General features: G+C 37.5%; 1 protein-coding gene across 2 annotated transcripts in view; it reads right to left on the bottom strand.

The window, feature by feature from the left end:
- Positions 1-271: 271 nt before the first annotated feature.
- Positions 272-15248, bottom strand: part of TRIM24 (tripartite motif containing 24) — a 68515-nt gene continuing 53538 nt past the window's right edge. For both annotated transcript variants that reach the window (XM_065680827.1, XM_065680833.1), the window contains 9 exons: positions 14450-14629; positions 11931-12066; positions 10750-10822; positions 9197-9365; positions 8326-8639; positions 5087-5219; positions 3612-3686; positions 2118-2267; positions 272-1264 (listed from right to left, as the gene is read on the bottom strand). In XM_065680827.1, the coding sequence (XP_065536899.1) occupies positions 1055-1264; positions 2118-2267; positions 3612-3686; positions 5087-5219; positions 8326-8639; positions 9197-9365; positions 10750-10822; positions 11931-12066; positions 14450-14629 (1440 nt within the window). In that variant the 3' untranslated portion in view covers positions 272-1054. The remainder of the gene's footprint in view (positions 1265-2117; positions 2268-3611; positions 3687-5086; positions 5220-8325; positions 8640-9196; positions 9366-10749; positions 10823-11930; positions 12067-14449; positions 14630-15248) is intronic.

The following is a 15248-nucleotide window of genomic DNA, read 5'->3' on the forward strand; positions in this document are numbered from 1 at the left end:
CTGAGGACAGAAACAACCATCTATATTGTTGTCAGTGCTTCTGGGAAGTAGACAGAACTGAAAAAGGTCATTTGTCCTCACCTACTGGTAATTTTAGCAGGGACAGATGAAGGGTCAGAGAGCAGTATCTTCCTTTTTTTGTCTTCCTCTACAAACTTTGTACTTCCAAGTGAATAATGGTGCTGGTTGCATTCTAAAATTTGGAAAAACAAGAACTTGTGGACAGAAAGGATGTCCTTGCCCCCCATTCTAAGCACACACAAAGACTGGCTGATAGTTGCAAGCAAATATTTTTCCCTTCAAAACTTTGTTGTCAACTCCATTAAACAGAAATACATCAAAACTTGAGACACCATTTAACAAAAATAGTACAGAAATACTACTGTTTCTTGCTGGTGGTGAGAAAAATGGCGCAAACCGAAGTATTGTCCTTTACTTCCTCCATTAAAAACTCCCAAACAAATTCCTTTTTTTTCTTTTCTTTTTCTTTTTTTTTTTTTTTTGAAGTTATTTTTAATACACTCTCCCTTACATTTTAAAATTACCAATAACTTCTTTGGGGGTAACTACACTTTCATTGTATGAGTCAGTATTGCAGGACAATATTACACCATCTGCTCTCATGGCTTGTGTTAAATACAGTACAAAGAAATCAAATTATGGCCAGCCACATGCCTTTGGTAAAATTAAAAGTCTGGTGAGATCACATTTTCTTCAAACTCAGAAAGCCACATGTTGAACCCATGTAATGTTTTGAAGTTCAGTCCTATACAAACTCCTTTTCTTCGTCAAAGTAAAGTTAAACAGCTGTCATGCCACGCAAATGGCGATTTCTGTGCTGTTCCAGAAGTACAACGAAAGCTGGGAACTTCAGAGCTCTCCACGTGCCTTGATCACCATCACCATTAAATTTGTGTTTCAGACAAAGGGTAGAAAGTCTAGTGAATATCCACAGACCTACAAGTCAAAGCATTTATGACTTTTCCCTTTTTCACAATTAATAGTGATAAATACCCTTAGTTTTTTAAAGAAGTCCCATAGCAACACATGCAGCTTATTTGAGCGACTGACGGTCTTCTCCTTTGAGGCGTTTTTTCCGGGGCTGTACAACGTCATCATCTGAGTCACCAGTAAGTTCTGGATTATCTTTTTCACTCTGGCAGTTGGGTTGTACAGGGAACTTTCTTTCAGGATAAAGGTTCCTTAGAAGATCTTCAAAGTATGCTTCAAGTTTCATGCCAGCATCAGCCACTTCTGAATCGGGCTGTTGGGTGAATTAACAACATCAGCGCACCACAAAATAGGTTTATATTCAAATCACATTTGGTCTTTTAGGTGCTTTTACAAACTACCCCCAAAAACCCAATCAGCAGCAAGAATGACACCTGTGGAACACATGGTCCCAAAGACCACAAGCCTGCAAAACAGAGGGTCAGGACAGATCTTTTGGCCAACACATCTAATGACTTTTTTCACTGATGGATTGTCACAGAAGCCAATTGCAAAAGCCGTATTGCCATCCTGAAAGCTATATAAAGTGATTCTAAAAACTCTTAGATCCTTACTGGAAAATAAATAAATAAATAAATAGGAAAGTTGGGTTATGCTGTGAAACACATAGGTACGCCTTCAGGATGTTAACATGTTTTGGAATGTCTGATCCACTCAGCATCCGCATTCCTTTTTCACCGTGTGTTCCCTTACGCGCAGCGAGGGTAGTAACAATCACTAAACATGCAACTACAAATCATAACGGTGAGCACAGACCTCCCAGAATGAAAAACCCACTGAATTTAATATTTGAGGCAAGGAGGATTAAACCAATTTTTAAAAATCAAATGGCCACCATTAATCTTTATGATAAACAATCATCCTATACTTTACCTGCTATCCTGCCATTCAGCTAGCATGTCTGTTATAATCCTCCTTCCTTCCGTGGAAGGATCTCCACTGCACAATCATCTAGCACCCCAGCAGTTTCAAATGTGATGTTTTCACTGCAGTCTCACCATCAAACTAAGTTTAATAAATTCTTATGCTGCAAGTTCTACCCCCACTACAGTTTTCCTAAAAGCAACTATGCCTACAAAACCAGATAAAGTATCTACTTTTCTAACCTCATTAAATTCAGCGCAGTTTTGGAAAATCAGCCTGAAATCAGCCACAAAATCTTCTGGCTTTGTGTAGAATGAATTGGTCACTTCAAGTCTTTTCTTGATGGTTGACAAGTCCATAGGTTTTTTGATTATTTTGTAGTAATCAGGAACCTAAATGGAGAAAAATAAAATTTACTGAAGGCAGCCACTTTCATTCCTTACTGTTTTATAAACCCTTGCCTCTGAGGGAGACAGCAAGATTTAGTCTCATCTTCAAATTACAATTCTAAGATGTAAGAATTGTACTTTTAACGTATATGCATAGTTTCTGGATTAACAGTGATGTAGGCTAGTTTTGCTGCCTAAATATACTCCTGCCTATTTTAAAATAAAAGAAAAAACAAACAAGCCCCCACCTGCATTGATTATACACAACAGAGGAAGCAATTTGGACATTATTTTTGGATGCAGTCAAATGAGCCATCTATTAAGTTTCACTCTCAAGACCACCATATGGTAACTTTGGCAACCCACTCAAACGGGGATGGTACATCGGTTGCTTAAAATGAATTTTCTGAATGCATTATGAATTAATGCATTCAAAAATAAAAATTAATGAAATATGTTCTTGGAAATGGTGGCAAATTTCAGAGATATATAGATGATTTTGGCACTCAAACTGTGGGTGTAGGGATTAAGATTTATTGTTTCTTTAGAATTAATTAGAAATTATAAAATGGGGTATGAAAGCCAGTTAAAATGGTTTTATACATTTTTCCTAAGTCAATTCACATTTTGAGAGATTCATATTTTAATGTTATAATACCTGAATTTACTATTTCATGACCATTATATGAATTAATCTCTTGTGTCGTTTCTTATTACTAAACTCCGCTGAATGTTCTCCAAAAGAAAAATTCTTATTCAAATGGAATAAAAAAGGTGCATAAGAGCATATTACTTATTGATGAATTCTTTTCCCATTGACTTGTCTTGAAGAACATAAAAGAGGTATTTTTCACCTGATCATGCTGGTAACTCTTCTGGGCACCCTTGGATTTCCAATATACCCAGGTATTGTTTACCATGTTAACCTAACACATTTCAAGCTAATAACAAAGAAATTCAGTATCATATTAGTATTATGGAGTATCCTAATTCTCAAAATTGAGTAAACGGAAAAAAAAATAAATAAAGAAACCCAAAACCAAACAACATATCCCAATTCACCTTTTCAGTGAGATCACTCAGCATTGTGAAATCAGCTTAGAACTTACTTTTTCTGTCTACATTTGAAGTATTAAGTAAAACCACTTCTTGACGAATTTTACTAGTAAATCACCTTCCAACCCAGTGCTTCAACTTTTAACTGCGCTTCAGACAGTATTAATAAAACACATTTAATACACTCAATGTCTGGGAAATGACTGCTCATAATGGTAAGACATAAAAATGCCATTAGAAACATGCCAATTATGCTTCTTAACATAAAACGGAAAGAAGCAAGCTACATACTGTGGGAGAAACGGGATCTTGAAAAGCAAGACTCATTTCATGACAGTAGAGATACAGCAGCAGTCTTTCACACTTCTGTGACAAGAAAAATAGATACACAAGTAATTAGAGAACCCTGCATGATTTGTTCTAAAATAACAGGCTACAGAAAATACAAACCACATGCCCTGTACTCCCTCAGACCTAAACGGAAAAGTGAGCACAGAAATTGTATTTGGAAGCAAGATTAACTACAGTATTCCTTCTTGGCAACAGTTACATCCTTATCAACTCTCAAATGCAAGCTATGAAATCTCATACAGTTACTAACAGTGTTATTCAGCATTCGCTGAGCCCAGCAGACATTCAAGGGAATAAATAAAAGCATGCATGGCTCTTAGTGCTTTACAAATATTCAGAGACAGCTATAATGTTTTTCCTGGTCTGGGTAGAACTGCTCTGTAACTGCAAAGCCTACAGTGTTTTTGTGAGCGGTGGGAAGGAATCTCTTTACTTTGTGTATTTGAACATATTTAACTGGATCTTGATCCTCGAGCTTCTTAAAATAGTTTTGTGACTTTATACTCGCTGGTCTCTTATTGGAATGTTTACAGGAGGTTTATAACTTACATTTTTATAATTTACATTTAAGACAAAACACAGATGGAGCTAGCTTTCTTCCTTTTAGATGGCAGCACATATAAATAACGGTAGGTAGACAAAGGCCCAAATAAACTGCCAATTTCAGTGCATTTGCCAACTGAAAGCAAATAAAACACTGCTGAAAGTTTTCAATAGAGCTCAAAATTGCTTAAAAAAAGTTTTCAATAATAACAATACACAACTACAAAGAAAAGAAAAAAATCAAAAAAAGGGCAAACACCCCCTTTCCCAAAGTCCCCACGAACCCAAAAGACCCTGCTAAGCAGTTCAGCTGTCTGCTCAAATGTTCGTTAACACAATTTTTTTCTTTCAACACTGAGACTTAAGGGGGAAAAAAAAAATTGTGAGACCCACTGCTTCCTTTGTTGCTTTTTTCACAGTAACATTCAAAGCTGCAAAAGGACAGCAGTTATTCTTGTGTTAATCTCTGGAGGATCAGTATTGTATCTTTGTGTATCTCCATTGTGAAAGAACCACCCCCTTAATTTTATGTAAGGATGCTGACAAAGTGCTTTAAAGACTAAATCCATCAGTTGATAACATCAACCTATGCCAAATTTGGAAAGCACAAAGAAAAGAACTCTCAGTGCAAAGTCACTGTGTACAAGAGCTCTGTCAGAAACAGCACTTGGTAATTCCTAGAACACATTCCTACTTCAGAGCACCAGACCACAACCACTCCTCACACATTCATGTGTTTTTCAGCATGTTTACATGAAGGCTGCTATGTTCACAGAGCTTATTCTAAGAAGTTAATTCTCCTTTCTTACCATCACCTTGAAAAAGATGAATGCATTTCAGAATACAAGCAGCAGCAATCATTTTATCCTTACCCTGCGGTCTATTGGCGCCAAACCCACAGTGTCTTCCAGTTTTCTTTTTTCAGAGCTGTGAGCAGGTTTATCACAGTCATATTCAACTTCTGGCTTGGACAAATCCCGACAGAATGTGCAGATCCACTCTCCACTAAAAACAAGACAGACACATTGATCTCAACGACTACAGCACACTCCCAACAGAAGGCTTTCCATATATTTCTGCATTAAGTAAGTTCCTCATCTGTGGGGTGTTAGGTTTTTTTCCCCTGTATCATGTGTTGTTTTGGTGGTGGTATTTTAAACACAAAAAGGCAGAGACTACTGGTAAAAATGCTTTATTAGAACTTCATTTGCTTTTTAATGGCACTGGTGTGTTACATCGGTGTTACCAGCTCTGTTCCCAGGCTGAAAGTCAAAACACAGCGCTTCACCAGCTACTAAGGAGAAAAACTGACTGCTACTGCTGAACCCAGGACAGGTGTCATAACAGAAAAATGGTTTGTCATAGTAGACAAGCTGTCTACCTTTGTTAGTACTGAAACATTTCACTTGAGCTCACAATATTCAAGCAAAGCACTATTAAGAGTTTTGTTGCCTAACTACAGACGCTATAGGAATTGTATAGGTCAAACAGAAGGAAAAAGCATTATATTGTGAGAACTATATATTATTTCTACAAGCTTGATCTACAATGTATTACTATTCTATGTAGATTGCCCTAGACAAGATTTTTTGGAAAACTAGGAATTCTTCACTCCCTAAAACTTTCACATGCTCCTGATTTTATCATTTGGTCAAGGAAAAACCTATAGATTTAAATGACAATATAAGATTAGGACAAAACTAGTTCTGCAAGGTATGTTAACTGATTCTGTAACACAATTTCTGAACCTCAAAGTGTCGAAAAACCTATGAAAGCTCTGGTTTTGATGTATTTCTCCACAAATGAAGAAACTTGCATGCTTGCAGATAACCACAAGAGGGCTGAATTGTACTTCTTATAGCAGAATTCAGCAATAACCAGTCTAGAGCTCTGTGTGTTAGTTACTGGGGTATATTATAATATGGGAAACAGTTTCTGCAGCAGCTTTTAATTAATTTCAATAGTAAGGTAGAGGGACTTTCCAAGTTAAAAGAAAAAATCTTACTGGTTTTTATTCAGAGTAATCAAAAAATTCCCACCATCTGCTAGTTTTAGCACACAGTAGTGCGCAATGGGCATCTTACCTCAAAGAGATTTTTACCTTCTACTGTCTTAACTGGATGGAGTTATTTATATGACAGCGTCACCTCTGTGCCTGGACTAACATCTCAGAAATGTGGTAGATATACAAAAATTGATATAGGCCATGACTAAAAGATCTTCTGGTACAAGAAAACAAGAAACATGAAAGATGGCAGAACGATGTGTTTAAATATTCGAGAATCAGAAAACTGTGGTGAGTTGGAGTGAAGGAAGAAAAGATGCAGTGACCTTGTGAATCTATAAGAACAGTGACAGGACAAGGGGTAATGGTTTTAAATTAAAGGAAGGTAGATTCAGACTAGATGCAAGTAAGAATTTTTTTATGGTGAAGGTGGTGAAACACTGGAACAGGCTGCAGAGGTGCTCAATGCTCCATCCCTGGAAACATTCAAGGCCAGGTTGGACAGGATTTTGAGCAACTTGATCTAACTGAAGATGCCCTTGCTCATTGCAGGGGGTTGGATAAGAAGACCTTTAAAGGTCTCTTCCAATCCAAACCATTCTGTGATTCTATGGTTCTATGAAATTGTTCTATCCACCTGAAGCAAGAACAAAAAGCAATCACGAAAGAAGTAGAGTGACACTGCCGACATAATAATAAAGCAATTATTTTGTGTGTTTGAAGGAACTAATGCTAAGAGACCAAAGTTTGTTAAGTAGAATGCTGAAAACAAAACAAACCCCACAAAGATAAGAACAAAACTCTGATACATCTAAAGCTAACTTAAGCTAACCTTGGTTCTGAAGTCTAGGAACAAAGTGCACTTGTACCAATAAGCACCTTTAGAGATCTAAATGGGTGTCAGAAAAGTTGATTTTGTTTCCCTTTCCCCCAGATATTATCATCTCAGCTCCCATACAATGATCCAGTAAAAAGAGAAATTTTAAAGACTTATTCTTGAAGCTTTAATTTTCATAGACACAAAGCCTTGTAAATACATTTTTTCCTACCTGCTTGAAGATTTCTGTTTTCTTGTCAGGCACAAATGTTTATTAGTTTAAGTGCTTACTGTAACTTTGCTAGGTTTCACTTATGGCACAAAGCTGTAAGGTAGCATCATTTTACTAAAACAAACAAACAAAACCCAAGCAAAAAACCCAAACTGTAATTTGAAGCTTCAAAAGGTAGGAAACATTTTCATGTGCCATTTCAACTGACATTTAAAGGAGCAGATATGCTTGCAAAAGTATGCTCGTTCAGAGTAGCACAGAGATGATCAAAACCTAAGTTGCTATCCAAATGTTTTACTCCATCAAACTATGCTGATATTTAATAATGAAACCTAATATTTATAAAAGCATTAAACAATGAGCATGTTATGACAGATGTTTTTATCCTTTAATACTAATAAGCTTATTGCATGGCATTTCCAAGTTGGAACATTGCAAAATGCCATTTACTTTCATCAAAGACACTAATTCCAGAAGCAAATGCCAGTAATGCTTATAAGAACAACCTATTTAAGACTATTTTGAAACTCAAGAAACTGAGTAGTTGTTTTGTAACAGCCAATCAAGAAAGCCTGCTGCTTGTTTCAACGTTGACCGAGATATTACTAGATGTCAGTCACTACATCCCATGCTTGGAATGCAGCCATGTTTAGCACCATAGTAAATAACATATTTAATATTATATTGGCTTGGATTTTTTTATAAGTTTTTTATTGTTATTAAAGAAATGTAAATCTTTTCCATCACCCTTAAAACATCTGTGATAGATTGGTAATTCTGTGGCCTAGTTTTAACAACAGATGCCCTAGATGTTAAGTGATCTTGCTTAACTGTAAAATAAGTCAAGAATTTTGTTACAGATTTTGCAGACACACAAAAGTTAAATTGAAGTTTCAATGTAATTTCCAATTTTCACCAGTTACTAAAACTTCTGGATTCAAGACTTCAAAACCACCACTACTTCATTCGAGGCTGAAACTTCTTGTACCGGATTTCACAATACAAAGTTTGTGGCTTTTAATGCAAGTTTATACAGAATGGAAGTGGTCATAGTTACCTTGGAAAGCTCATTAACGTAGGGACATGACAAGATAGATGGAATACTTTGGGACATTTCTCACAGCAAAGGAGCTCCCCTCCATTTTGACATACTGCACACCAATCTTCATTGGGATCATCCTCTTTTCTGCCCTCCCCTGTGTGAGAGGGGCCTATCCATCCTGTCTTTCCACTGGATGAGCTCTCCTGCAGTATCCCTGGTTGATCATCTGTACTGTCTGGTGCATCTGTTCTTAAGACAGCTTCATCAGAAGCCGCATTATTATTGCTATCTAACAGCAATGAAGTAAGTATGCTTCTTGAAAAGTTGGTCTGTAAGAAGACACAGAGGAAGCCAAATGATAGTATTCATGTGAATTTACATGACCTTAACAACAAGTAAACTGTCCAGAATAACAAATTTATACACAAGCAGCCATGCAACTTGCAATATACATCCAAAAGTTACTACTGTAGTACAACATCAAGCAACTAAACATGAGAAATTCAGTATAAAAGGCTATTTACTGCTCCAATAATAAAACCCTAATCTCCGATGCCCCAGAAGTCTAGCAATCTTATATATATATATATATATACACATTAGTTTACTATGTATTAGAAACACTTCCTAGCACACAAAAATTTGTTCTTTGCAAGCTATTTCCTACTTTCCCAAGTTTTCAATGGATAAAAGCACTCTGATCACACCAGTTAATTGAATTGGCAGTAGAGCTAGTTTGATTTTGAATTTCACTTCTTCCTTTTACTTAGCTTTTTAGTTTTCCCCTTCGAAAGTCCCCAACAGAATATTAGTAAATTATTTTATTCCCCAGAAATGCAAAACATCCTCCAAAGAGAAAGGAGATCTTTATAACTGTTAATATTACATTCTGAGGCCGGGATTCCTCCTCCGTTTCTTGCTTCACTATAACAATTGGGAAATCAAAGTTCTCATTTGAAGCGCTTGACTCCTGCTTAATTTTGATCGGCTCCAACATAACAACCGGGACTTTGTGCGTAGAATCAGCTCTTGGTGGCCTGCTGGAGGAGCCAGAACTGTAAATGACAAAATGAAGTAGTAAAAAAGAGGAAATTAAGAGTCAAAACTAGACACCTTTGGTACACTGATGGTTTCTGAGACCTCAGGAGGCTAATCCATTTTGCTTCTTTGACTCTTGAGCACTACAGTATTACTTTTACATAACAGCACATCCAAGTTTATTCCCTTTAATGTACATGGAAAATGCTTTACAAAAAGGGAAAATTTTAGTGGTGCAGTTCCAGAACTGGAAAACTACTCATGGTTTGACCTCCCATTAGCACAAGATTTGCAAATAATCTGTTCCTTTAAGGTCATACACAAAAAAAAAAAAACCACCTGCACTGAATATCATCCCACTTTGGAGAGGATGCAGCATATTTTGAGAAAGGCTAGTGTTTCTCCAGGGCCGAATTGATCATTGTAAACCACCCAAGTGAATGTGACAGATAAAACACATATTTACATTACCTTGGAAGAGTTTCTTACAGCCTTGCTGCTCTAAAGAAACTGAGGCCCTACTTTTAGAACTAGATCCACCTTTTTTTCATGTGTTTAGTAATAACAGGATGAGAATTGACATCCAAACTCAAAAATATCAGCTTCTTATTTTTATTAATAATGAAGAACTTGAAATCTAACAAAATTAATTCAAGCAGCAGCAGATAGTCACATTTTTTAAATTCAAGTAAAAGACTCTTCAGATGAACATTTAAACAGCTCATAAGAGTCCTTCACAGAATTTACCGTGTAAATGGAATAGAACAAAAGGCATTCTATATTAAAAAGCATCTGCATTTCCAATTTAAGTAGGATGACTGTCATCTGATTTTTCTCTGCATGAAAAATTAATCTCATGTCAGATGTATGCTCTAATTTATTGAAACACATTAATGGATCTGCACTCTTCAAACAACATTGTGTAAATATGTTTGTTCATTAATATTCCATCACTGAGGGATAAAAACATTTGTGTAGACTCTCAGTAGATATCTAGTGCTCACTTAACTAACTGTATTACGGCAGAAAATTCTAAATAACTCTTTGTAGCATCAGTTCCTTAAATCTGAAGTAATTTATAGTTCCACGAGGACTTTCAATATGCAACTTTTTCCTTTAGCAGATTTTTCTGAATTTAAAACCTAATTTAGAATTCTTTTGCTAACGCCAACCTAGCCATCATTTACAGAGTTAATGTTTTTAGATGTGCTATTAATACATTACAAATGAAAATACTACTTTTAGAATGCAAAGAGTGCTGTAATAACCATCAGGCCTGCCTGGCCTGTTAACAGAGAAGGTGAGACAAATTGACTTCTGTATGCATGAATGAGAGAAGAGACCGAGGCATGTTCTACGGAGACTGAAGTTACATTTTCTCCTCTCCCACTCTGCCCTTACCTCTCTCTGCTCCCAACACTGGAGGCACTGGGTGAACGAATTGGAGGGTTTATGTTTGTCACACTGACTCCTCCTAGGATAGAAGAATCAGATTAGAACAAAACACAGGTCTGTGCCAAGTCTGAGATGTGACTCAAATACACAAGTTTTGGGGAAAATTTCTCATGCAGTGTAATTTATTTAATCCATGTCTCATTTAATACACATTCACGACAGGGTGAGAAGCATGGGATAATAGAGGCAAAGAGAGGACTAAAAAAGGGGCCCATTGCAGGTAAGCAGGCTAATGGGTAGCACCTTTGCCTGGCTGAGCCCCCAACCTGATCACTGCAGCTTGTTTTGTCTTACCTTATTAAATTCTAGCAGATCTCTCAGGACATCTGCTAGGAAACTTAAAGCCAGACAAGGTAGCAAGTAGGAAGAAGTCTAGAGGTTAGATACAAGAGAGACCAAGGATCTGGGGACCAGATAGCTGAAAGACTTTTGAAGGATATTTTTGCAAAGCATTGGTCCTGAGAAACCAGACTGGGCTGTTTGTGCTACCTGTGAATGCATTATCCACCTGTCTCAGATAATCTTCCTAAGCACATAAACACCATGTGAGTGCATGAATGTTACACAAGTGCTGACTGGGAATTCACACTCCCAGAGGCTCACTACAGGTCAGATGAGGAAATGGGAGTAAGGAGCAGCTATTGACTGTCACCAGTCATGGTGACAGGAATCCCCTGGGTCCGTCAAGCCCACCACATTTAGCTACCCAGAACAATAACTTTTATTAACCTCTATCATCGCTGCACTACTCTTCCAGTGAAAAAAGATTTTTTAGTACCCAAATTGAACTTCCCAAGTTACCATTTGTAGCCACTGCCTCCTGTTACATCCTATCTTGCTTTTTCAAATACTGGTCTCTTACCACAGCTTACAGGTTTTAATTTGGTGTACCCCTAACAGTGCCATTTTTCTATAGATTTTTGTGCAATTTAAGAAAATCTACTACGTTTTTCCTCCATATTTTTAAGATCTGGCCATTTTTGATCACAAACTAAAATACTGATTCAACTTTACTCCTTACTAAGGTTTCTACAACTTTGCATTATTTTCATTACCAGCGTTAACGCTGCCACATGACATTTTCCATCACACTACTTAAACAGAAAATTGCACCACGTTGCAATTACCTGAGAGGCCTGGTGAAGGTACTGATGAATTTGGTGATTGCACAGTCCTGTTCGAAGGGGGTTTCGGCTGATTCTGCTCCGCAGTGCCATCCTTCCTTACAACATTATCCAGTGTGATGTTTCCTGAACAATCAATCTAAAAGGTGGGGGAAGAATGGAAAAGCAGTTAGTGTTGAGATGGGGGGAAAAAAATAAACCACAAAACACACCCCCTCCAACAACAAAGCACCCCATGCCTCTGCATCCTGTTACTTTGCATTTCACCTAGCTCTGGCCATCCAAAAAGTGAGATGGTTACTTTAAAACAGGTCACCTTGTTTTCTCTAAAATGGAAAGAAATGCCCACATCCAGACAGTGCTTCGTTTTAAGATCAGGTATTTCTTTAAGTGCCAATTTTTCTCCATCAGTTACAGAGGAGGCTTACATCAGACAGCTACCCTTCACCCACTGAAGTACGAGACGAACTTTTATCTCCACACTTTTTTTTGTGACATGCTCACCTTATATACTCTAAAAATAAATACATAAATAAAAAGGTAATAAGCAATACACAAACTACCCATTAAACCACTAGCGTTTAACAGGACTGGAAGAACGTCAAAGAACAGTCAATTCCATCTGTCCCACATATCTTCTGGGCAGCGGCCATGCATACTGATTCAAAATGCAAGCAGCAAACCAGCGCTTGTTCTTTCCACCCACAGCTCAGGCCAGACAACTGAACTTTGTTTTAGGGACTCCCAATTTACCATTCTAAATTTCTGTAAAAATTATGCATTCTGGTTTGATAAAGAGAAAAGACCTTTTGAAATATTAGGGGGTTTTGCAATACATAGGGTTACTTTTGTTAAGTATATAGGTTACCTTGGTATAAGTTCTCAATTATCCAGATACCTCAATTATCCAGACACCTCCCAAATTCACTGGTATAAACTGCATTGATCACTGAAACTTCTATTTATAAGCTAGATTTACCGGAAGCAGATGCCGAAGCCTCAGCTAGGCCAGCATATTTCCAGTGATTTGGGGCATGTATTTTGATAGCATAAACTTCACCAGTAGAAGAGTTCATAATACTGTGTACAAAAATCAGTATACTGATAGTGTCTCAGGCTAGTGAGTATACTTGTAGTTTTATGATCATGTAGTGTAGTTCCTCTTTTAAGCCTGACAGATACTGTGATTCTGTACTGTAAGTGTTATCTGAGAGTCTATTGGTGAGAACAAAAAACAGGTGGGAAAAGAGGGGGTAACGGTAAGTTATGACTAGAAAACCATGACATTTCAGATATCTACAAACCTTAGACCACATAAATGGGCTTGGCACTTGTTTGAAAGAATAAAGTCAACTGACCAGAACTCAATAGCTAACATGCACTTCTGACAAACATGCACCAATAAGAAACTATGAATATGTCCTGGGTTCAGCAGTAGCAGTAATTTTTCTCCTCCTTAGTAGCTGGTGCAGTGCTGTGGTTTTGACTTTCAGCCTGGGAACAATGCTGGTAACACTGATGTTTTCAGTTGTTGCTCAGTAATGTTTACTCTGACCAGGGACTTTCTCAGTCTCATGCTCTGCCAGGGAGGAGGGGAAGTCAGGAGGAAGCAGACACAGGACGCCTGACCCAAACTATCCAAAGGGGTATTCCATACCACAGCACGTCATGCCCATAATATAAACTGAGAGAAGTTACCCGGAAGGGCTAGATCGCTGCTTGGGTCAGGCTGGGTATCAGTCGGCGGGTGGTGAGCAGTTGTATTCTCTTCCCTTGTTATTTCCCTCATCATTATTATTATTGGTGGTAGCAGTAGTGGTTTGTGTTCTACCTTAGTTACTGGACTGCTCTCATCTCAACCTGTGGGATTTACGTTCTTTTGATTCTCCTCCCCATCCTTCCGGGAGTGGGGGGAGGAAGGAGAGAGTAAGAGAGCAACTGCGTGGTTCTGAGTTACCGGCTGGGCTTAAACCACAACAGAAAAAGAAGGTCAGAAGCTTAAGAAAAGATGATCTTATGATGCTCTATCACCAGCTCACAGGCATGTTAGAGGATATATAAAAAAAAAAGAAGTACCAAAAGGAAAAGATAAAAGGAACATATCTAGTATACCAACAGTTAATACCTACCTAAGACAGCCCTTTTGATGAATTAAAAATACATTTAAAAGTGTTTTATAATTACCAGAAGTATCATCAGCAAACCAGTGCTACCCATGGACACTGCTACACTAATTCGTTTTTGTTAGTAGCAGGGGTGAGAGAAAAATATGCACCATCCAAATAAACAAGTCCAATTACAATTACAACCTGCAATGTTATTTTTCTTAGTTGTCCTAACAGCTGTCTCCCAGAATAGCTCTGAGTCTTGCCACAAACATGTAGGCAATCCTGCACTGTTGTTTTCTGCAACTGTTTTGACAGAGCAAGAATTTCAGACTAAAAGGCTTTTCCAAGTCTCACAAATATTAAGACTTACTGCAAAACAGAATCCACAAAACATCACTCTTATGTTACACTTACATCAGGAAGAGATGGTAGGTTGTAAGAGCTACCCACTGGAGAACTCAAGTCTATCACAGGGGGACCGTATGTCTTCCCATCACATCCTACAGCACTAGTGACTGTGGGGCTGGATGGAGTAGATGTTGTGCTGCTTGCAGTTGAAGGGGCGGTTGAAGCTTGTCCACTACAGATCTGCCACTAAAAAGAAGAGACAATAATTCACAATTAATCTTTTGATTTTTTTTTCCCCCAACTGTTCACATCTACTGCATATACTGGTTCTAACTCAGCAGTTAAAAAAGCAGCTTAGTTCAGGAAGCTGAATTCAAACATAAAATCCCAATTTACTCTGAAGTTATCTAATTTCAAGAGCCAATCTTACACGACAAGCGAAGATGACAAGTAGCAGAAAACTGAATAGAAGAAATGAATGTGAATTCTTAAATTCAAAGCTGTATCTCCATGTTAAGTATCTATTAATATTTCATGCTGCATTGACACTGTTGTGGGAGAAATGTAACAGTTTTAGTGAAATAAAAGCATTACAGATAATAGGCTGAATGCACAACTGCTCCAGTGCTTTATTAGGTAAATAGCTATAGTGTCACTTGGACACCATCAAGTATTTGATGTTGTGCTTCCCTTAACAACTTAAAGTGATTAAGAATTTGAAATGCTGACTGAATTTCCACCCACGTATACATTTAACACCATGATATGAAGTGCACAGTCAAGTCAGACTAAATTTCTTCCTCGTTTAGGCATATGCAGTTTTCAACTACTTTAATGGAATTTCATGGCAACCACGGGCAAAATT

This window comes from Lathamus discolor, chromosome 1, assembly GCF_037157495.1.
Source record: "Lathamus discolor isolate bLatDis1 chromosome 1, bLatDis1.hap1, whole genome shotgun sequence".
Taxonomy (NCBI): Eukaryota; Metazoa; Chordata; class Aves; order Psittaciformes; family Psittacidae; genus Lathamus; species Lathamus discolor.